Source organism: Phalacrocorax aristotelis, chromosome 5, assembly GCF_949628215.1.
Source record: "Phalacrocorax aristotelis chromosome 5, bGulAri2.1, whole genome shotgun sequence".
In the NCBI taxonomy this organism is placed as follows: Eukaryota; Metazoa; Chordata; class Aves; order Suliformes; family Phalacrocoracidae; genus Phalacrocorax; species Phalacrocorax aristotelis.
The window spans coordinates 12,024,500-12,049,341 of record NC_134280.1 but is presented as its reverse complement, the minus strand read 5'-3'; the positions used below and the strand labels follow the sequence as shown (position 1 = coordinate 12,049,341).

General features: G+C 40.2%; 1 protein-coding gene across 5 annotated transcripts in view; it reads left to right on the top strand.

Annotated features, from left to right (window-relative positions):
* Positions 1-24,842, top strand: part of KALRN (kalirin RhoGEF kinase) — a 519,314-nt gene that overhangs the window by 279,250 nt on the left and 215,222 nt on the right. For all 5 annotated transcript variants that reach the window (XM_075093010.1, XM_075093013.1, XM_075093012.1 and 2 more), the window contains exons 10-11: positions 2,585-2,707; positions 24,347-24,538. In XM_075093010.1, the coding sequence (XP_074949111.1) occupies positions 2,585-2,707; positions 24,347-24,538 (315 nt within the window). The remainder of the gene's footprint in view (positions 1-2,584; positions 2,708-24,346; positions 24,539-24,842) is intronic.

The window sequence follows — 24,842 nt, the reverse complement described above, 5'->3', positions numbered from 1 at the left end:
TCATGTTACAGGAAGGATTTGGTGAATCGCCATATGGTGCCCTTCTGTGTCAGGCAGGATGGAATAACTGCCCGAATGCAACATGAGACTTTGCTGCAGGAGTTGCTGGCTCTTGGATGAGTCCTAGAACAAAGGTTTATTCCCTATGGATTAATGTTCTAGCACTTTGTTGGTTTGGTTTTTGTTGAGACTGAAGTGTCCATATTGTTCCCAGTACTCTCACCTAGAATCACTGACTTTTTTTCCATCTTTCTTTAAAGTGGGCGTCATATGTTGTATTTCTTGTTCTGAATTGAAGTGTGTAACAAAACATCCATTTATGAAATAAAAGTGGCAATCTCTGTCAACAGTCATCTAACAGTGACTAAAGCATCCCAATGTAACATTGGTTGGGATAAAAATGTTGTTATTATGTGATTACTACTTTAATACTATAAGCATGAAAAAGTTACTAGAATAGTTTGCTGTAGAATTATAGCAAGTGGCTATGAAATATTAATAAATAGAAAACACATACTGCATACTAACTTAATATGAAATATTGTTTGAATTAAAGCCATTTGCCATTTAAAATAATATTTTTAAAATGAGGCCTCATTAGATGAGATTTTTTTCAAAATTTCTTTTTGATCTGGTTCCATTTTTAATAGATAAGTTGAAAACTCCTGCCAAGAGGAAAGTGGGTGCTGATGGAATTATTTACAGACTGCTAATGACACAAATGCTAGAAGGCTACCCTCCAATAATTAATGATATTACAAGTTATATACAGATCCCTGGTCAGGAGTATATTGCAGAAAAGCTCTCAGCAGACCAGCTGGCACATGGCTGTCAGTTTGAAGGAATGTATTTGGGTTTCTCTACCCAGAGCAAATGGGAGATGAATTGATCAAAGAGAGGGAAGCAGGACGCAATGACTGAAATACCAGCACACCTGGTCCTGCTTCCTCATCCCCACAGTGACACTTATGCCAAATACATGTTGTCCCGGTAGGACATAAAGTGCTTTGATAACTCAGGTTGTGAAATGATTTATACTCTGTGGATGAAAAATACCTTGTAAGCACAAAATATTAATTTAAAAAATGCTTTTTTCCAGCAAAGAAATAGGGTTGGAAAATACGTATATGTGTATAAAGCTTTGTTTGTACTTGGAATTTCTTATAAAAATATGCTTGGGTTCTACAGTGCAGAAAAGACTCAAAGGCCAGGCGGTTTAGATTCTGTACAACCAAGCCATGAAACAGCTTTACTTGCCTGAAATAAAAAAATAATCACATCTTCCATTTTTCCAGTCTTAGGTTTCTAGGCTTAGTCAATAATATCTGCTCGTTTATTAGCCCCACATAAGACAAGTGGCTCCTCACACAACCGCTCTCTCCTGCCCCGGTTCTGTGCCCTGGCACCTGAGCCCTTCTCAGGCGAAGCTGCCCTGAGTTGCAAGGCACCCTGCAGCCCCTGCACAGCATCGCTGGGGCCCAGATTGCTGCAGCGCTGCACAAAGAAAGGATGCAGCTCTGAGGCCGTCTGCAGGTGCAGCACGCTGTGGTAGTATCACTATCCGGGGATGCTTGCGGTGTCTTCTCCCTTCCGTGTGACAGAAATAGCAGCTGCTCTTTGCTAGTCCATTAGCATCAGTAGCAGTGAGGATCAATGACTCTCTGGGAGTGCAGGGCTCCTTGCTGAATGAATTCCTAGCTACTTACACAAATACCAGTACTGATCTAGTACTATTTATTCTCTTAGCTTCTGCATATCTTTAGAAAGAGATGTAGAAGGGTGGAGATCACATCCTGAAATTTCCCAAGCTCATATTGTCAAGTTCAATTTTTTTTCCAGCTTGTAGTACAGCCTGAACAGATTTGATCTAAATTTTAGTGCCAGTGTTATTGTGAGAAGTAGCTCCAAATGGATGGTGGTCATACAGGTGATCTATTTTTAAAAGAAAATCCTCTTAAACTCTTAGAATATCAGATTTGCCACTTTACTTTTGCATAAGGATCAGTTATATTTGGAACTGAAAACCTGAAAGACTTGGAAGGTGCATATGGTCAATGTTTTATGCCCTGCAGTGAAGGATTCTTAACCTTTTCATTCTAGTTACTCTGCTAATGCTTTCTCACCACATCAAAATACATTTTAACTTATTCCTCCACCATGCTTTTGGATTAATTTAATAAGTTTCCCATTGAAATCTGCTGTTTATGTGAAATCAGCTATCACTGTTTTTCAGTTTACACAGGAGCTCTTAAGAGGAGGGTTCTTGTTGTAAAAGATTCCAGATTTCTGATTCCTGTTCCCAAAATTTATTTATGTGAATGTAAATATTTAATATCTGCCAGGCTCAAATAACTAAGCTACACTTTAAAATAAATTGAATAGTAAAAATCCAATAATCCTATTTACCAGTAACATCTATAGACATTTATCTTCTATCCAGTTGGAATGGACTTTGACAGATCTGCATGTGTTTAGCCATAGCAAGCACAAAGCAATACCTCTGCAGCTGTTTTATCCTTGCCCTGAGAATTTCTTGGTGCTGCTGAGACAAGAGAGGTAATTGGATGTTGTTCTTTTCTGGCAGGTGCTGGACTGGATTGAAAATCACGGGGAAGCCTTTCTGAGTAAGCATACAGGAGTGGGGAAGTCTCTACACAGGGCACGTGCACTGCAGAAAAGACATGACGATTTTGAAGAGGTAGCACAGGTAAGAGTCTGAGTCAGAGAATTCTGCTTTCTGGCTTGATTTTTTTGTTACTCCTCTTGCACATCAAAAAAAAACCAAAACCCTACTGCTGTTTGGGGGCCCTCTATATTCACACTGCTCTCTTCAAATGTTTAAAGCTGACCAGGATGCTGTCTCCCAGGTTTAAAAGTTAGAACGCCCACTGCAAGAGCATGGCAGCAGCAGACTTACAATCAGTGAATCACTGCATTGGGTCAGAGGGAGGTCTCAAAGCCTGTGAGAAATTGCAAGAAGTTTACAGGACATTAATGTAAAGTGTTGGGACATAGAGGAGGATGGTTATGAGTGACAGTGATAGAAAAATCAATAGTAACTGCTGCAGTGGAAACTGAAGACTTTGAGAATAAGGTGGAAAGCAGCAGCTGGTAAAGAAGCAAAGGAAACGCTAGAGTGTGTTTGCAGTAAGGACAACCACCCTTCCGCTGTTTCCAAGAGTACAGGGTATTGTGTGGAAGGGTTTTTTGTTTGCTTTAGAGTAAGAAACAATCATTACAGGTAGACATTATTATTATCATCATCATCATTTTCCTCATAGCACAGTGTAAGCAAAGCTTGTCCAGGAATCTTGGTATGAAGCCAAAAGCTTCCACCTAAAAGCTTATAACTTTTCCTCGAAGCATGGTCATAGTAGATGTTTAAACATCTACCCTTTCTTTATTTATAAAATTTAAAAGAAAGAGAACCTTTGGTAAGTTCTTCCAGGGACTAGATGGCTTGCACTTTTTTTTTTCTTTAAAATAAAAATAAAATCCTATGGACAGAAATTATCCAGTCTCAGATCTCATGACAGATCATGTTACATCTTTTTGTTTTAGCTTTGAAGCATCCTCTATCAGAAATTGATCTTCTGTAAAGGTACTTCTGCTTTGGGTATTTCAGATAAAATCCTGATTGATACATTCTACTTTATGTAGATTAAATGCTTTGTCTTCCTGGTGCATACAAGGCAGGTTATAACTCAAATATTTCACTGTGGCATAAGACAAAAAAGTATTAGACTTTGGTTCTGTTTTTCCTGTAGTACCTTTTCTTTGTGTTGGCCAATTTAGTTTAAGATGTTTCCAGCAACAGGGACATCTTTCTTTCACTTTGCCCTCAGGGAAACTATTTCACTGCCTGATGGCAGCTACTATCTAGATATTATTATTTTCTTCTTCCTCATATTCAATTTATATTTCTCTCAGTCTCTGCCTCCCCCTTTGTTTTATATCCCTTTAGTCTTATTTATCTCCCTTAAGGAGATAAATGGCAAAGAAATAGATGAATTAACAACCCTGAAATACCTGTAGAATGTTAAAGTGTATTCTCCTATGTGCCTCTTAACCATGTTAAGCATATTTAATTGTCCTAGCATGTTCTTGTTAACCAATCCCTTAAACCTCTGTTGTTACCTATGTCTTTGGGTCCATTCAATTTGCCAACATCCTTCTTCTAATTAGATGTTCAGCTCTTGATGGAATACTGTATTGCTTGGCTTGCTAGTGAACTTCAGTGTTACCTTTCAGCTCTGATGGGATGTCTTTGCATACCATTGGCAAATCACACACCCTGAAAGCAGCAATTCTAGATGGTGGGTCTCTAAAATTTCAAGGGACCTCCTGTGGATTTCAGCCTTCTGGCAATAGGCTTGAATTTCTAGAGTTACCTTTTTCAGATTTATTAAAATGGACCTTAGGCTGGAGGTGGCAAGCCACAGTTCTACAGGGCCTCATCCAAAAGTACAAGTTAGTGGGAGGTTTCATCCTGGAATCAGCATTAGGTGCCTTTCCAGATGATGTGCTTGGGTCAGCTGTTACTGGATGTTGTAGTGGGGTAACAAATGAAAATTAAAATCATGTAATGTATGGGAGCTGAAACTAGGTGATTTATTGTCCTTTGTGGCATTAATATTTTCTCAGTCTCCCTTCCCTATGATATATTAGCTTCGTAATTCCTGTTACATCTCACATTTCTGGATCACAGTTAACTTTTTCTTTTTTACCTCCTCTAAGTAGTAGCTCACTGGAGATGTAGGAAACAAATTAAGAACAGGTGAGGAAAGACAGAAAAATAACATGGTCTTGACAATAGTGATGAGAGCAAGCTGTGTAACTGTCTGCACATGGAAACAACAGCTCACTTAAGGTTTGCTCCACGGGATGATGTTATTTAGAGATACATCCCCTCATCTGGGTTTAGGAACCTTCCCCTAGTACCTGTGCATGCAAGCTGCACATCTGTAGGTCAGAATAGAATTATTTCACTTAACACTTTTTTGGCTCTTCTAACCCCTCCTCCTATACTACTTTGGCATGTCTGTCTGTGACAACTGTAGACACGTTTCCATTCACTTCACAAGGTCAAATCCAGAGCAAAGGTTGTATGAATCCAGTTCACGGGATGACTACATGTGTTCAAATGGAAGTGGATATTTGGGGGGAGGATTGAGGGGAAGGAGAAAAGTACAGTTTGCATGGGAGCTAATGGGTCCCCTAGAACTAACTAGGAACCAATCTCTTAGGTTTCTCTGAATCTGATTCCTTAACATCTTATGTGATGTCATCGATGAGCATCCCATTGCTTTGCCTGGACAACTGTGAACAGTCATGATCAGTTCTGCACTCTGAGTATGAAGTTTACGGTGCCTCCTAATTATAAATAACTGATACAAGTTGAACCTAGTTACTTACCCCCAGCTTTGACAGGAATAGTTTCCTCTGGTGCATTCACACCAGAATACCACTGCTAATTTATGAGGCCCGTCTGTAGTGTGACACTGGAATGTGGTGTTGGCAAATGGACATGGGGACATGCGCTGAGGGGAACTGAAAGACATCTCAGGCTTTATCCAAGGTCAGGGACTTGACAATATAATGCTTTGCTTTGGAAAGAATAATAGTTGAGGGTAAGAGAGGAGGCCATAAATTTATCACACCTGGAGTTCTCCTGCAGAAGCTTCTAGTGAGGTCGATTTTGTGGTTGGGGGATAAATCTCTTCCCCACTCTGATTAAGACCAGTTTTTATTCTTCCTAATTCCCTTCTTGATGCTTAACTCCTTAGAGTTGGCAATTAATTCTAACTTAAGTTTAATTATTTGTCATTTTTCTCAAGATAGCGAATATCTTTGCCGTGGATAACTGGCACCACTTATCTCCAATATAGCCATATAATAAAGCACATGTGCTAAGATCCTGAAACAAACTGATGAGTTTGCCCATTTCCCTTATCAGCATTTTAATTATTGGCATTAATGACAATAAAAAGAGTTGTGCTTATTTTTCTTAAAAAATAAAAAGTGTAGTACTGACATACCTGGTGAGGTTGACAGTATAAGCAACAGTATTTGCTACTGGCAAATTCTCTGAAAAAGACACTTAGCCTGCCATACAGTATGAATTTATTCTCTGAAATCTATTTTATTTTGTCTCTAATATATTTGTTCTTATCTCCTACTGTTTCAGGCAAACATTTGCAAAGGTCAGACTAGAAGCAATTTTCATGAGTTTTCTTGATATTCTGAATGCTGCCTAACTGCATGTGAAGAAAAGTAGTGTATCTGGGATTGCTGTCATGAGAAATGCTCTGATTGACTGACCTGCCAAAGCACTAGATTGAGAGGTGGAACGTGCTCCCTCTATGTCTGATTAGAAACCGCACAGATCTATAAATCTGGACATAATGATCCAAGCAGGCATGGCCCAGATAGATCACATTCCTGCATACAGCTGTGCCCAGAAAATGTCAGTGATTTTAGAGCACTGCATTATGGGCAATAGGAAATATAATTTGGGGTCCCGTTCTCTCATAACTGCTGTTTAGACAATGCTCTTGCAATTTTTCTGGCTGTATTTATTCTACATGGAACGCACAGATGGCAAATGTTTGAATTTGGATTCAAAAGCCTGAGCTCCTGGGAGGGAGGTTGTTCTCTTGTATATACCTGCGACGCTTTCTCAGCCAGTGTTGATACTGTTCTCAGGCTGCCACCCTGAAAATGCCAACGTTAGGCACGGTGCCTACCACACAGTGAAATTTAGCAGTCGGGCATTATCAATGAGGTAGGTATCAAGATACCACCAAAGAAATACCACTTTGTGGATGTAGCTGCAATGTTCCTGCACTGACAGCCTCTCTGCTTGTCTGGAATTACGTTGTATAAATCGAATAACCATCATTCAGCCAGTTATGGCTGTAAATCGAAATATAATTTCATTTTAGACTCTCTAACCTTCCCTTATTCAGGGCTTTTATCCTGAAAACCGGTGTGCCTTCAGATTGGAAGATTCTGTTAACTGGCTTGTGTTTCCAAAAACTCCCAGCACTTCAGCACTATTGAGTTGAGCTGCATGTTTTGGAAACCCTTCTCCTGTTTTCTGTATGTGAAGAGAGGGGCCACAGATCATTCTTGTTCCTTCTGGCATTGCCAGCAATTGGTGGTTAGGGAGGCCTTAACATCCTCCTCTGCTCACAAGGAGCATCGCTGCATTTGTGGTGGTGCAGATTTATGAAAGATACTGAGATATGGGGGAAGGAGCTCTGTTAATCCCACTCGCTTTGTGATTTGACTGATCTCAAAGACACTGCATTTATGAGCTTTTCCATTACATGCGTTGTTAAGATCTGTCATGTTTATCTGCATTTTTGTGTTGTGAACACCCACCAGTACATATTTCAGCCTGCAGATGGCACTCGCAATGCATTGTAAAAGCCTTTAGCTCCGCTAGTGGTAAACAGAGCTGATGTTTCTTATCCAAACTAACCAAACATTGTCTCAAAGTGAAATGAAGCAGAAGTGGAAGCTGGCTCGCATGCTGTCCCCTTGGTGTTCTCCCACCCTTGCCAAAACCCGTGTTGTTCAAGGTCACCCAGAAAAACAACCTTCTTCTTTTCTCTCTTTTTCTGTTGTTTTTTTTTTTTGTGATTTTTTTTTTTTTTTTTTAGCAAAGCTGGGCAGTCAGTGCTCTAATTAATGCAAGGTGGTGCTTGTCATCTGTGTTCATGGGATAAGCTGCTCTCAGGTCTGTGAAGGTGCTTTCAAGGCTCTCGGGCCACATTATGCTCACAGCTACGACTGAGTTTTATATTCAGTACCCATGTGTGCGTTGTATGAAATAGTTGGCTTGGTTTTCACAGTAATCCAAAGGCAGTGATGTTTATTAAGTAAAATATCACAACTCCAGCATGCAACAAAGCACAGGTTCTGAACAGCCTTGGCTCAAAACGTGTGGAGTTATCCCTTGTTACCAAACACAGTAAACAGGTAGGCTGGAGGCTGAGCTGTGGCCATTGAAGTTCATGGGGCTTGTCTGTATATCCAGTGCAATTTTGATTTAGGTACATAGCTCAATTCTGTATCCCTGACTTTGAAAGTTTTGCAGACTCCATTTTGCCAGGGTATACATGAAATGCATGGACTCTCCTTGATTTATTACGAAGAGGAGAGCCAGACAAAATGTGAGCAAAAATGCTGAGATTTGCAGTATGCCATTTGGGAAGCTATTTAGTTTTCCTGCTCTTGGGTATCCATGCTTGCTTTCCTCCAAGACAAATTTTGGAAGATGATGATTGGACACCTCAACGCTGGCTTTGAACCACCAAAGTTAATCTTATGTCTACATATATAGTTTCTTTAAGGTTCAGCTCTTCCTTTTCTTCTTCCTAGGGAGGTGTATGTATTGCCTGTAAGGGAAGGCTTTCAGAGGAGATCTTAAAAGCCAAGGGCCTGTATCATCCAGTAGAAATCAAAGATCAGGTGATATTCTTCATCTGAGAAGCAATTTGTGTTCCAGTGTTCCTGTCTAGACTATTCCCTTCTTCCATTGTACTGTTCCTAAGACACTGTCAGTTCAGAGTTTTCAAAAAGCTCTTGGAGATAAAAAGAATTTTAAGTGTAAATATGTTGAAAGCGTAATTATGTTGAAATGATTATATTGTTTGTCCTATGAAATATCAGTGTATTCAGTAAGAAGTCCTGCAGGTAAAAATGGTATTCTGTGATCTCTCAGTCCCACATAGTTTTACTTGAACTGTTTTAAAACTAAGTGAGGTAATGGAATAGTCAGGCCACAGCTGAATTGCAACAGCTACTTGTTTGGCTTTCAGGATAAAAACCTAGTGCTTTCCCATACAAATTCCATCTCTGTTGGATGTCATCATTCTAAAGTTTGGCATGAAGTTCAGTACTGATGTAAAACAGCTAGGCATAAATTAGGAGCCCATGTTGATAATGAGCACTTAGGGAGCGTTGTCCCAGGGTGATTTTTTTTTTTTTAATTATTATTACTACTTTTTAAAATTTTGTGACCTACCTGGTTGTTGAATGCTCACTGGGCATACTGGATTTCTCCCTTTGGGCTGGGTAACTAAAATTCTATGTAGGATGAAATACTAGTCCAAAACAGGGAAAAAGCAGACAAGTAAAGCTGGTAAGAACTGTGCTAGCAATTAGCAGTAACAACTCTGGTTTCTAAAATGCCAGAGTCTTCTAAAAATAACTAAAACATGAGACAGGCACCAAAAAATCAGCCCTACTCTTATCTTCATTATCCTTTGCATGGGCATTAGCAAATTCTGAACCAATAATCTGCAGTTTCCTGTTCACTTAATTTGTGTAAATGTGTTCACTTCTACACAGAGAGGAAAAAATGCCCACTGGCAGCAGATTACACAGATCTTTGTACCCTGGTGCAGGAAGTCTGGGCTCCCAAGCTCTTGGTTTCTTCTCCTGGCTGGCAGCAGGCTGCATCTGGCAGTCACAGGCAGCAGAGAAAAATAAACTGCCTGTATATGGGTTGTCTGTGAAGGTTATCTTGGGACTTCTGGGTCTAAAAACTTCTAGCAGTATCGCTGAAGAGGCCAACAGTTTATCATGGAAGCAACAGTATAACTTTTTGCATGAAGTCTAGCAGCTTCTGGGTGACTCAGGACATATCTGCATTGCAAGTGCAGAGACAAACTCCTCTGCACAGCCTGGGCCAGGAACCAGGAAGGCTGGGAAGGGCTGAGCAGTATAGTCGTGCTATGGGGACCCGACTGCCAGACCCAAATGAGAAGCAGGTCATGTAAGACGTTATTTTCCCTGAGAAAGTGTGATGCTCTTAAGAGTACACTGTGGATCTCAGTACCATGCTCCATTGCATTATCTAGACATGCAGGGAGTGCTCAAAGAGCGTCTTGGCTAATCTTCTTAAAGTTTGGATAGCAATGTAATTGAATTGGTGGCCGTTGGTACTCCATGATCTGGTGGTAATGGGGAACCTGCCTGTAATGGCACAGAAATCTCTGGGACAGTCACTTGAAAAACTGTGCCTATTACACAATGTTTCTGAGTTTGCATTTCAGTGTATTTCTCCTCAAGCTAGAGGTGATTTTCTTTCCTATTTCTTCTCTTCCAAAATCACATGACAACTGGATCTTTTCATTAAACCTCCTTCAGCATGATTCACAATCTAAATACTCCCTATAAAATCTCAAGGCTTGGCAACACAATACATTTTTGACAATTGCCAGGAGCTAGCTTCCTATTGCTGGTTTATTTGGGTAGGTTTATTTTCATGTCTTTAAAATATGTTCCTTTAATTTGCCTATACATGCAAAACGCTATTCCCATGGCAGACTGGGAGAACAATGAAGCTATTTAAGAAATATGTTTTTTTTAATTCTAGAGGTTCTGGAAAATGGAATTTCTATTGTATGGGGAATTCTGAGTTTTTAAATTTGTTTTATTTTGAATCAAAAAAGAAACCCAAAGTTTCCTAAAGAAGAAAGATCCAGGAATTTGTTTTTTCAAGGCCATAAATTTCTTAAAGGGAACATTGGAAAATTATAACACTGATGTGTTATATACCATGCATACCAAAATATATTTAATATGGTACTGATGTCTCAGCTGAATAAGCATACAGCTGAAACAAGAGATTTACCATTGATGATTTTTGTGAGGTATACACACTTAGATGAACCACTGCTGTTTTGGCTGTCCTGTGTATGTTGGTGAAAACCATTGTCATCTAAAGGCTTTTGATCCCCTCTGATTGTTTCGCTTTGTGCTCTTCTTATTGGCAGGTCGGTGGGTTATCAAACTGTACGTATTGATTCAGGAAGATTAATTGCAGCAATGTCCAAATCTCATTTTTAATGATGGTGGACTAGTACTTTCAGCTTCTTGTAGCTTTTTATAGCGTCAGGGCTCATGGGGAGAAGGGTGACACTATGAATTTGAATAGCAATTTTGCTTTCTGATTTCGTTCATAGGGCGGTAGAAGGCACTGCCTGTGGCTGTGCTGCCTTCCCCAGGCAGGCCAGTGGTGTCTTTAGGAGAACGGCACATTAGTCACAGAAACTCTGTTATGATGTTGCTGCAAATCACAAATATGCTGCTTTGCAGGGATTTGTTAAAGGAAATATCATGTAGATTAAGCCAATATCAGAGAGAGATGTATTCGGTAATGGAGCAAGATAATTTGCAAGGACAGGTTTTAGGTATTCGTTATCATTGTGCGAATAGTCTGGGAATAGACTAACTGGGTCCAATTGATCACTCTACTGCACAAGATTTAGAACAAAATCATGCTTCCAATTTCAGAGAAATTGCCTATAATTAACTTGTTCTAATGAATGGAGAATCCAGTTCAATTGCTGTATCTACACTATAGAGAATCTGCTTGACAGTGTGGCTGTCCCTCTCTTCTTTTCCTATCACAGGTCCCTAACTGTCCAAATGAAGGATGTCCTCTTGTTCCCATATCAGACGTTTGAACTTTCTAAAAACTACATTTGCATTATGAGACTATTGCAAATATTTTATGCTGGTGATATACAAATAGAAATCATTCAACCGTTTTATTGCATATAACCCCAATTTTAAAATTTATTTCCCTGGGATAGAGTTCAGATCTCAGTTTCTCTTGTACAGAAATTGGGCAACATCAGTGGATTTATAGAGGTATTTTGGAATTACATGTGTGTGAAAATCCTAATGTGTGTATAAATAATTCACTTGTTGATTCAGTGTGTGTAATACAGCCATTAATATTGCCCTCCATAACTGTGGTCTGTGAGGTCTGGTTTTGCATAACCAAGCCCCAGGAAAGCACTGGTTTGTGTCACTATGGAAATAGCATATGGTTTGAGGCATTCAGGCATCTTCATTTAGTGTCTGGTTCAGAGCACTACCACATGCAAAAGTGCATGTTCCTCACCCTGTACTTCCTCTGTTGAGCTAGGGAGAGAAATTCTAAGACTGACATGAGAAAAGCAAGCAGAATCAGCCTTCTCATGTCACTACGCTTAAAATGAAGCTTGTCTGGGGAGAAAGAAATTGCAGAATTTGCAAGCCAGGGACTGAGGCAGGAGGTGTTTCTGAACAGTCAGCGAGTATGTGCACATGTGTTTGTCTAGCATGGTTGGCTACATTAGTATGCAGCTAATGCAATAGAAACCAATATGTGCTCCAAAACAATGATGCTGTGTCCTGTTAACATGCAACCCACATTATTATTAATGTTTTATTCAATGTGTAAAGTTGTTTTTTATGCACAGTGTAGGTAACTCTTCACAACATTGGTGAGATCCACAGCTATGCAGCAAACAGAGCAGAGCCTGCTTTTGCCTCCCTCAGAGTAATATTAGCGCTCAGTGCAAAAGTGTGGAGCGTGAAAGGGCATTTGTGATTCATTAATATCAGGGAATGGAAAGTGCAGCTGTCAGGTTAAACGTGTCAATCTGAGAGCTGAAGCGAATACATTGAGTGATTGGTGAAATGAAGGGTGTTTCTGCATGGAGAGGAGAGATAGCCGAGAGCGCTAGTTTTTGGCGACTGGCTCCTGGTTTTGTCTGTGGCCAGGATTTATATTGACAACCAGTACTTGGATTTGTCAATGCCCACACATCAAAGTTGAGTGCAGGAAGTACTTGAAACCTGCAGTGCTCCATGGTGGGGGAAACATGTCTGGTACAATTTCAGTGTTGCTTTCTGTTGCCTTCCAGGGTTTGTTTTAGGCTCAAAATGGACCTAGCTGAATCGTTTTAAAAACCAGGGGTAGGTGTTTGTTCCCACCACAGAAGTGGCTCAAACAAATACTGCCCAGCCAGGAATGAATTCACACCATTCCTTATTTGTAAAAAGTAACTATTGCTGACTGGTTTCATGGGGTGGCAAGCTGTCCCTCCCAGTGCCAGGCCCTTTCCCAAAGGATTCATAGTTTTGTCTGTGCCAAAGCCCAGTTCCTCAGTGCACACCGAGTGATGGGCTCTGTTCCTCCTCTGCTCCTCTGTCATGCACTGAAAACCAAATAGGAGAGAAGCAGCCTCACAGCACAGCCAGAGCTGTGCAGCCACGCTGAAATATCAGTCAACTCGCCAGAGTGTGTGCTCCCCCTTGGGACTGGTAATTGGGTCACCAGGTCATGTAACCATTGTAAATTTACTTTTCTTGTAGTCACATGTAAATGTAGGACAGAAAAAAAATACTTCAGAGCACAGACCAGAATCCGATTTCTGTGCTAGGACAGAGACACAAAATAAGGAGATTATCTGGGGATGAGAATGGCGAGGAGAGTGTGAATTGCCGCTTGGACCTGCTGGGCATGGCTCCAGGGGTGGGGGCAGGTGCCCAGATCCTGCTGCCTGGGGGTTGGCACAAAACTGGGACTCCAGCATAGCAGGCAGAGAGAGATCAAAAGACAACTCAAAGAGAATGTCTCTGTTTTCTCTGATATTTATTTTTTTGTCTCATATTATGTGCAGTCTTATCCTTTGGGGGCCTGACTTGGGATTTTTGGAGGAAGGGGGATTGGATAGGGAGAGGGAAAGATTTGGCAACATAAATAAATAAAGAATTGTTGTAGCTTAGTCCCAGTCAGCAACCCAGCACCACGCAGCTGCTTGCTCACTCCCCCCTGGTGGGATGGGGGAGAGAATCAGAAGAGTAAAAGTGAGGAAACTCGTGGGTTGAGATAAAGACAGTTTAATAGGTAAAGAAAAGTCATGCACACAAGCAAAGCAAAGCAAGGAATTCATTCACTCCTTCCCATGGGCAGGCAGGTGTTCAGCCATCTCCAGCAAAGCAGGGCTCCAACATGCGTCACGGTTACTTGGGAAGACAAATGCCATCACCCCGAACACCCCCTTCCTTCTTCTTCCCCCAGGTTTATATGCTGAGCATGATGTCATATGGTGTGGGACATCCCTTGGGTCAGCTGGGGACAGCTGTCCTGGCCATGTCCCCTCCCAGCCTTTTGTGCTCCCGGCAGAGAATGGGAAGCTGAAAACATCCTTGACTAGTGTAAGCAGTACTTAGCAACAACTAAAACACCTCTGCATTATTAACTGTGTTTTCAGCACAGATCCAAAACACAGCCCCATACTAGCCACTACAAAGAAAATTAACTCTTTCCCAGCCAAAACCAGGACAAGAATACATTAGAAAACTCTCAGGACTTTTTTTTTTTAGTAAAAAATTTGGCAGATGTTGACTATAGGGACAGTATCTCATATGCCTGCAATATTCTTGGAGATCTACTACATGCCAAAACCCAGTATATTTTATAGCACAAAGATTTCTGGTAGGAATACTGTTCTGTACCACATCTCTCATTCTAAGTCATTATTAAGATATATTTATCTCAGATCATGTGTGGCTGCCTAATAGAAACCAGAAATAAAAAAAATACTATTTTTCTAAATCATTGTGGTGATTATGGATAACCTGAATTGAATTTCACACAGTAGAACACATTTTAAAAATGTGCCCATATGAATGCTTTCTGACCAACACAAAAAATGTTAGTTCCTGTCTAGAACTTTTCTAAAATATGCAAGTAAGTGTAAAATGGTGTAAAATAAATAAAATGGTTTATTACTTCTGGGGTAGTGAACACTCATTTTATTTTTCCTCATTATAAATTTGCAGTACATCTCACTAACTATTACAGAAGATTTTAATCTTTTTAAGTTTTAAGGAAGACTAAGCCCTTAGACCATTTTTCTTTGGTGATACCGCTGAAGAACTAATTTGATGGGTAAGCTGTACGGACAGTTCACATGTCAGGGAAATAACAGTTGTGAAAAATTGGTTTCTCAATCTAATAAGACACAGAGAATGGTTTCTACTCATTTGAAACAAATTCAAATGTGTAAGCCATGATGGAGAGATGAATTAATGTTGGTGGTGAAGAGATTTTGAATCTAAAGGGACCATCTTGCTGACCTGCTCCTAAGGACAATGAGCTGGAACAAGGAGATGAAGTAAAAATTTACTTCAACTTTACTGAAGGTGGGGAGGCTGCTTTATTCTTGTACACAGCAGAGGGACATTTGCCATCAAATTATCTGAGGTCCAGAGAGTAGGGAGATGGGGATGGAGGTTATCTGAGTGGTAGGCAGGTGATGTGTTACCATTCCTGTTCACAGGGTGTGTTGAGAAACCTTCTGCCAAATAGAAATACTCAAGCTGTCAACAACACAGAGTTGTTGGTGTTTTATTCTCATCATGTGCTTTGTCTCCAGCAGAGCAGTGTACTGAAGTGTGAGGTTTACTCTGGATGGGAAGACCAGTTTTTAAGTGAATCTTTGCTACCAGTCAACCTTACCTGGGCAAATCGAATGGATCCAGGAGAACACCAAGGAGTTTCCTGCTTCCCTCCAAGTCTAGAGGGAATATAGACAGTGCTAGCACCTGGCACTAGCTCAGCTGGACCACAAGACATGATGCTCATTTCCTGCACCGCTCCCATCTGGGTTGGTGCATGGGAGTTGATGCAATGCAATATGTCAGGGAGGTAATCTGTGTTTCAAAAGAGCAGCAGCAAAATTTAGTTAAATCTCTGTATTCTTCCTGAGGTAGCAGCAGTGCGCTGACCCTGCTAAAAGGCTGTGGCATACCTTCCTCTGTATTTTTTCTGTCAAGTATCAGTTTGCTTGTCAGAGGTGGCTGTTAACTTATGGCAAAATATTCACTGCAAATCTTGAGGTCCTATGATGCATTCGTGGTAGGCTTACCTTGCTGCAGCAGCCCACATTGCATTTAGTAATATTTTTGTCACATTACGAGTCAGAAAGCAAGTATGATTGTTATGTGATGAGTATATAGGACTGCGTTGTGCGCCAGACTGCCTAGTCTCTATACTTGGCCATATAGGAATTCTTAAGCTGAAAGCTTTGGAGAATTCAGGACAAAGTTTTGCTGAATCTTCTTCTGTTAAACATTATCTTATTGTATGAACAGTCCCATGTAGCTCAAAATGTGCTTCAGGAAAGATGTTATTACCTTCCTCTACATTAATGGAAATAAAGGCTCAGCTGAGTCAGGGTAGTGGCTGGTGGGGAAACAAGGAGAGGAAATGCTTTGCTGTCTTATTTAAAGCAGGTTTCATAAAAACTGAGACACTAGAAACAAAGCCAGGCAGTTTGCAGGATTCACATCCTTGTAGGTTTATTTCTGCCTCTGTTTTAAAGGCCGCAGTGCTGCCAGTTGCATTTGGTACAGACTTTTCCTGGTGCTGCTGACAGTCCAAAGCCTTTTAATACTGTCATTGCTGTGTCTTTGAAATCTCCAAACTGTAAGCATGATATTAAACCCAGAATGCCTGAAGTTATTTCCGTTCAGAAGACCAGCAGGACTTGATAAAGCTGTCATGATTGTACTCGTGTCTGTGGGGCTTGGAAAAGACGAGCTGAGCCTTTGGGACATTTCTGTCTGTTTTCACAATACTGCACCCTTCTAGGTTGCTGCTCACCTCCGAGCTGCCACACATTTCTTTGTTTCTCCACTTGCCTTCCCTTTTCTCCCTATCATAAAGAAGTTGTGGGGCTTTGCTGTGAACTATTTGGGCTTCTTGATGATATTTATCATTTGAGAATCTTTCAAAATGCTGCATTTCACTCCTGACAATTTTCCTTCTTGTGCTCCCATGTCCTCTCTGCAAAAAAACCTGTTTTCCTCACTTTTGCTGAGTTTCAAAGGTTCAGTTACTTTACACTCACTTTCGAAGCTCTCATTCATATGCTCTGCTAATCACCCAATTATCAAGTCATTGTGCAGTGATAAGTGTTTTACTGGTACACTCACTCTACTGCATAACACTAACCAGTATCAGATGATATTATTTTTTGGCCTTAAAACCAGTTTGGTTTCATGTCTGATAGCAGAACTACTGTATAATGGCATCTCAGTCGACTATGTTGTCTTCATTATATTGCTGTCCTTGCTTTTGCTTACTTCCATGTGCCTGTTACTGTGCAAGGATGTTCTCAAAGAGAAGGGATCAAGCTCTTTTTATGGATATTACCAAGGATCAAATGCTAGGATAAAACTTGGCCAATAATCATCGGTTTGAGATATCTCCCCTAATTCTTGTACGTCCTTGTAGAGTCCATAAAATATGGAAAATATTTAACAGCAAAGAGAGTATTTCATTATCTCATTTTAATATGCTGTTTAGGTATGCTTCTCCCAGAAAAGCAGTAGGGTGACAGAAAAAAAATATATTCTGAAGAGTATTAATTGATCTTTACCTGCAAAACCCTATCATCATATTTCCTGCTCCTTCCCCTGTAAGGACAAAATGAGCCTCCATATTAAGTATATGCTCTTTCTATTTAGGGTGCCTTAAGGTGCCAAAGTGAGGTATAACTGCTGGCTTTGAAGGGCTGTAAGACCACCTCAGTTAAAACTGTCAAGTTTTTTCAATGCAGTCTCTGAAAATTGTTTTCTCTGATGGTTCTTTAGTCTGTGATCGAAGTTGTTTCTGTGTTAGACTGAGTGAATGAGCCTTCCTGGGGCAGCAGTGCTGTCTCAGCTGGCAACATCTTTTGCCTCAGGAAAGATGTTGAAGATGGCTTTGTGGGATTAAAACTTCATTTTTGTGCCAAAGGGATGTTCTTCCAGCTCCTATGTGGAGTTTTGTAGATCAAAAACTTCTTAAATCCCATCTCACAAAGTGTAAACATGCATATTTCTGGTAGCTTAAACTGCACCTTCTTTAAGGATGCATATCAGACTCCAGTGTAAACCTGCAATGATACATCCTCCTTATAATGAGAAGTGTGCAGGTTGCTTCCCTAGGAAGAGTAGGACTATGTATCTCATATAAAGCAAGTGATTAGTGGTTTATTTAATAGAGGAGATTGCAAATATATACTCATTAAAATAAAATAGGGAGGAAAGAGGATGTTTGCCAGGCTCCAGGTGAATCCTTAGGTGGGTGTAGTTTTTCTGCCTACAAAAAGAATGAAATCCCTTGTCTTTCCTTTTGTAACAAAAATAAAAATGAATCTTGCAACACTTAAAAATAATCTAAGCAGGGATTTGAAAAGTCTAGATCTTTGCCAAACATGCTTTTGAGCATTCTGATTTAGAAGTAGAAAATAGCTTTGGAGGCATTCAAAGTCAAGTCCTTGCATAGATGGTACTTTTCAGTAGTGATAGAAAAATTCAGTGATTAAGTTGACCATGCTGATCTAAGAAGTTAGCTTGTTCTTTATGTGTATGTGGTATGTGCATGCACGTTGCATCTATGTGTCTTTGCATACTTACTAATATTGGATATGGTGTGTGATATTAGATGGCATTTAAAACATTATTTCACTGTATGTTTCAGTGGCATTTCGTTGGATAATGGTTGTGATCACTCTGGACTCAATAAGTGTGATTGTGATAATAAGAGTATTCTCTACTTGATGTATGACTGCACTCCTGACTGAGATAAACAGTTCATGTCATAAAACATACCATAGGCAACATTTTTTTTTACTCTAAAGTAAGCACTCAATATGAAATAGCACAAAGAAGAATTCTTTTAGATAATGTATTTCCAGCTGTTAATTCTAATCTTGCTTATTTATTAGTTTGAAGGTCTAAGGTAGCTTTTAGACAATTTATCTGGGTTTTCAGCATTTGATGTAATGTGTAAATGTCATTCTTTTGAATTCAAATAATACATTTATCTCAATTTGTATGTGAACCCTGAGGGAAAATCATAAATAAAAGATAACGATACATGGAAAAGTATCTGGTTCTTGGCAATGGTTAGTGAGGATGCTGTGTGATATCCACCTCATCATTCCTGGGAACTGTTTATTTCTCATTCATGCTGAAAAATCCCTTATGTTTAGATAATCCACTGAAATAATGGAATTACTGGAGGTGTAACATAGTAATTAGTACCAGCATGGTTCTATATCTGGCCTCTTAACCATCTGAAATGGGAACAAACTTCACATTCCCCAGATACGTGGGTATTCCTGAACTGAGCTAACCTTCAGATGTCAGTGTGGAAAGAAGTAACAACGGATCAGGAAATAAAGATGGTTGAGTCACCATCCCTGGAGGTATTTAAAAGACAAGTAGGTGTGGTGCTTGGGGACGTGGTTTAGTGGTGGATTTGACAGTGCTGGGATAACAGTTGGACTCCATGATCTTAAAGTTTCAACCTAAATGATTCTATGACAGTGCAAGGAGAACTGGGACAAAATTAGGACAAGAAAAACTTAAGGTAAATTGCCATAGCTAAGGAAAGAACAGCCTGCAAAAGAAGGTGATGGAAACTTAATTAACCTGGATGTTTTTTAAAAAGGTTTGAAGACGTTTCCATGCTAGTGTAGAGTAGGGAGCAATCCTGTACTGATAGAGCAAGCGGCTGCATCACCTCAGAGAGAGGTTCTGCCCTTAACTTCTGTAACTGTAATTCCTGGTAAGTCTGTTTTGAATTACAGCAATAGAGCATAAGTAAGAATACAGGTCTTGATTTGATTATGTGAAGTTGAAACTGAATAAAATCACATCTTACATTAGATCATCATATGCACTTAGCCTTTGCCCTTCTTAAGGGAGGAGGAATTTTGACAGAGATGGATGCTTCCTTAAACCCCAGATTTATTTATCAAAGAAATGCTTCATTTTGGTCACTCATTTTAGCTTTAGAAGATCAAATTACTAGAGATATAATTCTCCACAAAGGCCTGACTGTGGGATCACTTAACCTAAACAATAAACTGGGGCTAATTTTAACAAAATGGCTTGAGCAAAGAATCTGATAGCTGTAACTGAACTTCATCATTAAGGACAACAATATTTTATAAAGATTGATAAGAAATGCAGAATCAGCTCCATAATTATAATTTTGTGAATGTGAATCATGCTTTGCTTCTGCAGGGAGGAGTGCTACCCACTGTCTATTTGCAGAACAGGGGTATGAGGCCTCCAGAGTTCTATTTTTAGTCCTTTGCCATTTTTTGTCTCCTTCTGCTATCTTGAGTAAGTGGCTAGGAGGCTGACCCAGTTCTCACTGAAGTCAGTAAGATCCTTTTTACTGTTTTCAGTGAGATGAATCAGGCTTTGAACTTTGTCTCGACATCCCATCTTCACAGCAGGAGTAATAATACTGCGATTTCATCTTCGGAGTTGAAGAGTCAAGTCACGACTCTAAAGAACATAAAGGAGATATCACATCAGAGAAAGGCTAATAAGTCTCCTAAGCTTCAGCCTGCAGGCATCAGATGGGATTCACATCAGTAGTCTTTAGTTAAGAAGATCAGATCGAAGTTAGTCATCTAAGTTCTTTCTCTAGTAGGTACTTACTAGACTCTAGAGATGCCATCTCTTCCGTGCCTTTTACATGGTAAAACGGAGGTGACAAAGCTCTCCAAAACAATATGAGGAACCTTTTCCTGGAACTGCCTTTCACAGCCCCGGAACTTGATTAACACAGAATGAGGCAAACCAGTGCTGCCTTGTTCCCCTTCAGCTTATCTAAACATCTGCTTAGGAAGTACAGTGTCTAGGGTATGTCGTTTGTGTTTAATGCGATAGTGTATCTGATCACCGTCCCCGTTCCCCTCCTCATGTTTCTCCTGATGTATACAACTAAACATCTTTCTCTGGCTGATCGGCATGGTTCACACTACGTTGGAGATCTTGGAAGCCGTTACCATGAACCTATCAAACAGCTGTAAAATACTGTGCGAGGGAAGATTGTTCTGGAAAAAATAGCCCAGATTTGGGCCACAAACTCTGCCTTGGGCTATCATCAGACAGTTATTTCCAGTTCACTCTGCCTAGAAACATGCAGTGATAAACTAGTTACAAGTGTAGCTGCTAGGAGTAGAGGGAAAACTACATGGAACCATTTTCTGGAAATGCTCTTGGGTTGAAACCAAAATGCTGCACTACATTGTGCCTTAAAAATGCGGGGACATGTCAGGGAAAAGCACAAACACATATGATTGATACATTTCCTTTTTTTAATTATTTATTTATTTTTATTTTTATTTTAAAAGGCTGTTAAGATACTTGAATATGTCCAGAGGAGGGCACCAAAGCTGGTGAAAGGGCTGGAAGGCATGTCCTGTGAGGAGCAGCTGAGGACTCTGGGTTTGTCTAGTATGGAGAAAAGGAGGCTGAGGGGCGACCTCATCGCTCTCTGCAGCTTCCTGAGGAGGGGACGTGGAGAGGGAGGTACTGGTCTCTTCTCCCTGATATCCAGTAATAGGATGCATGGGAATGGTTCAAAGGTGCTCCAGGGGAGGTTTAGACAGGACATTAGGAAGAATTTCTTTACCAAGAGGGTGGTCAAACAGTGGAACAGGCTTCCAAGAGAGGTGGTTGATGCCCCAAGCCTGTCATATGCTGTCATATGTCATATGCGTTCAACACAGCTTTAGGTCAGCACTTGTAGAGAAATAGATGTACATTAAAATATTTGATATGCATAACAACTACTGATATGATTTATGTGCACTTGAAACAAATGAGCAGAACAGAAGTAAAGGAGGCCCTCACCAAGTAACTAACCTCTAGCTTATTTGGCCTATGCTCTGTTTATATCTCATCTGACAGTAGATGACAATCCTTTCCTGATACGTCAAACTCTGAAGTTCAAGGCGAGTGTGGTTAACTCCTGGACATTGTTGCTTATCTGAAATGTATCTAAACCTCTTAAATCTGCAACAGTGAGCTGGAAATCTCTCAGCATCAGACCCTCCTTCTAGAATGACAGGGATAAAGCCATTAGTGTTCTTCCTATCGTAAACTGCACCTGTTTTTAAAACCCAGAGACTTAGCTGGGAAACTCAGTGGACAAAGTAAAAGAAGTGAACAAAGATTTCACCATATTTAAAATGTGCTGTGTTCAGTCTTCTTGTGCACGACACATTTAAGTAAACGTGTCCAAAATTAGGTATGAATGCTTTAGGGAAGCATCACTGTATGCTGACAGTGTCTGGCACAGCCCAGGGGAAACACTGTGTGTGCCTCCCTCCACATCAAGCCAGCTTCCTTGCAGAAAAATCCCTTTGCCTTTGGAGAACCTTGTGCAATGCAGAGACTGCTGCAGGATCACTGCATCCTTTACTGTCTGTGCAGTGTGGTCAGAGCCTCTGTTGAGGCATCTGCACTCTTTTTCCCCGATGTCTAGGACTCAGCCTACACCCTTTCCATCATGCAGTGTATTTGTATCTGATCATCATGCTGGTGAACTCACTTCATATAGATGTAATTAGGTACAGCACATGTTGGAGTCAGTAAACTTATAAGGGTTTTCAGGACAGATGAACATAAGTGTCTTAGGGACAAATGCAGCAAAACAGTATTCATATTGTATTTCAGCAAAGGTACGTGTGCCTCTAATTTGTGCCATAAGCAGAGACTGAATGCCTTTAGAAGTATACTAAATATGACAAATAAAAGCAGGGGACAGCAGTTTCCCCAGCTAGCTGGTCTGGTGTTTGAGCTGTTGTAGTGGTAATGTGTGAAAAACCCTAGAGTGGAGTAGACTTTGAAAAATAGTGCTAGCTTTGGCATTTGATCCAAATACTGTTGGAAGAGGATCATTCAGAAAGCATGCCATTAAGTGAAACTGGACCCTAATTCAGATCTTATTAAATGGAACATTTTTTACAAATTCTCAGCTGAAAAGTTTCCAAAAAATTATTATTATAACATAAAAGTTTGCCACTGTTAACAACCTAACCGTTATAGAAGTGGCCTGGAAGTGAGGGAATAAAAATTTACTATCAGTAACAAAACTGTCTAAAATATGTTCTTCACAGTCCAAAAGGAGAAATGCAAATACAGTATATTTATAGCCAGCCCTCAGAAACTGGGAAAACGAACAGTGGATGAGCTGTTTTCTTTCTGCTTTTTATACCTAGAAATATTTTCCCCCATTAAACACTTAGAGGCCAGTATTCCATCTTTGTAATGACTCTTTTCCAGCAACAGCTGTTGATTGCAGCAGGATATTATCTAAGAACAACATTACTTGATTCATGGCTTTCATGTTTGACAGTGTTCCTTTAATGCTTGGAAGTGCATGTTTGTCCACAGTGTTCAAAGGTATTTTGTGTGTATGTATAAAGTTAATGCATTTTTAAACTGAGGAGGATTCTCGGTAGGATTTTGAAAAGGAAAGTACTACATTTCTGCTTCTGTTGATGGGGAGGTTAAAATTCCCAATGGGAGCAGTCTTAGGGCCAATGCCAAGCATTTCTGAAGATCTCACCCTGTACTGGAAACACCCTTAAGCTGATATCTTTGTCTCTCCTTATTTTTCTTAAGTGTTAAACACCATAGACCTATTGCCCTCAACTTGAGTGAAGAAAACTTTTCTATTGCAGCAAGGGCTGGCTCTGTGGCTGCGGAGATGACTGCACTCCCTTTCCATTTCTGCTGTTATTTATGAGACTTTCTGGGTATTAGTTCAGTGGTGTTTTCCAGAAACATGGAAGAGGGAGAGAAAAGATGGGGAGGGAGTTTGGAAGCTAAGTTTGATGGAATTCATCTCTGTTCCTCCATGGTCTGGCATGTCTTGGGTACATCGCTTAGCTTCTGCGTCCTTCAGTTCACTCTCTGTAAAATAGGAGTAATACATCTCATGTCACAAAGGCCATAGCTATGGGGTAAATCTGTTCAGGATGGTGAAGTGTTCAAATTCTTATGTAATGGAGGGCAGACTGGAATTCTTATGTAATATCTCGGACAGACTGGAAATGATATCCCTCCAAAGCAATATGAGCATTACATATTGGCAGCTGCAAGCTAATCAACTAGACTTTCTTGGTTTAAAAATATGATGCAGAACAGTAGATGAGAGGAAAAAAATGTAGAAGGAACTTGAAGATACAGTCTTCTCAAGTTATCTCACAAAAGCCAGTGAAAGGCAAATGTTTCTTGGGGCTGAGACATCTCTGGCTAACAGGATTGCATGCTGTAATGTGATAGCCTTTGGGAGGCCTTTGCAACGAGCTTGTAGCTGAGTGTCACGTGAGGTGCCATAGACTCCTGAGGTGGTGAGTCCCACTTGCTTCATTCCATTATCTTTGAGAAATTCCAGGGGACTTGGAAATAAATAAGTGCACAGTCCTGTTGTTGTGCCTGGCAGGATTGGGTTGGGGTGGTGTGTTTCAAATAAGAAATTAATTCATGTTTACTCAGGGGTTAGTCTATGTGGTTTTATATATTCTCCTTTCACAGATGGTAGTGCCAGCAGGAATTACTACTATTGTTTTAAAAGTCTGGCAATCACTTGCTTTCATGCCTTTGAAAGTATAAACAGCCTGTTTCAGGGGTTTACTTGCCACAGTTGTATTGCTCATACTCCATTTCTTGCTTTGTTTGCTGGTAGAATACGTACACCAATGCAGACAAGCTTTTGGAGGCTGCAGAGCAGTTGGCTCAGACTGGGGAATGTGACCCTGAAGAGATCTATAAAGCAGCCCGACATCTGGAAGTACGGATTCAGGACTTTGTCCGGAGGGTGGAACAGAGGAAACTTCTCCTGGACATGTCAGTCTCCTTCCATACCCACACCAAAGAGGTAAGACACGCATGAGGGAATTTTTCTGTGTATTGCAGAGTGCTGCACGAGGCTGACTCTGGAAACTCAGATGACATAGAAAAGGCATCTTCACTGCGCAGGGCTGATATCCAGTTCATTTGATGCATATGACTAACTGTTGTAAAGAGGAAATAAAATCTGAATGAAACACATGAATGATATATTACACTAAAATATAAGGACATCATATCTAACATATCAAGCAGTGCTTAATTCACAAATAGAATGTATTGTTATAAAGCAAGAATTGTCTTGTAAGAACATGAGTTGATATTAACACATT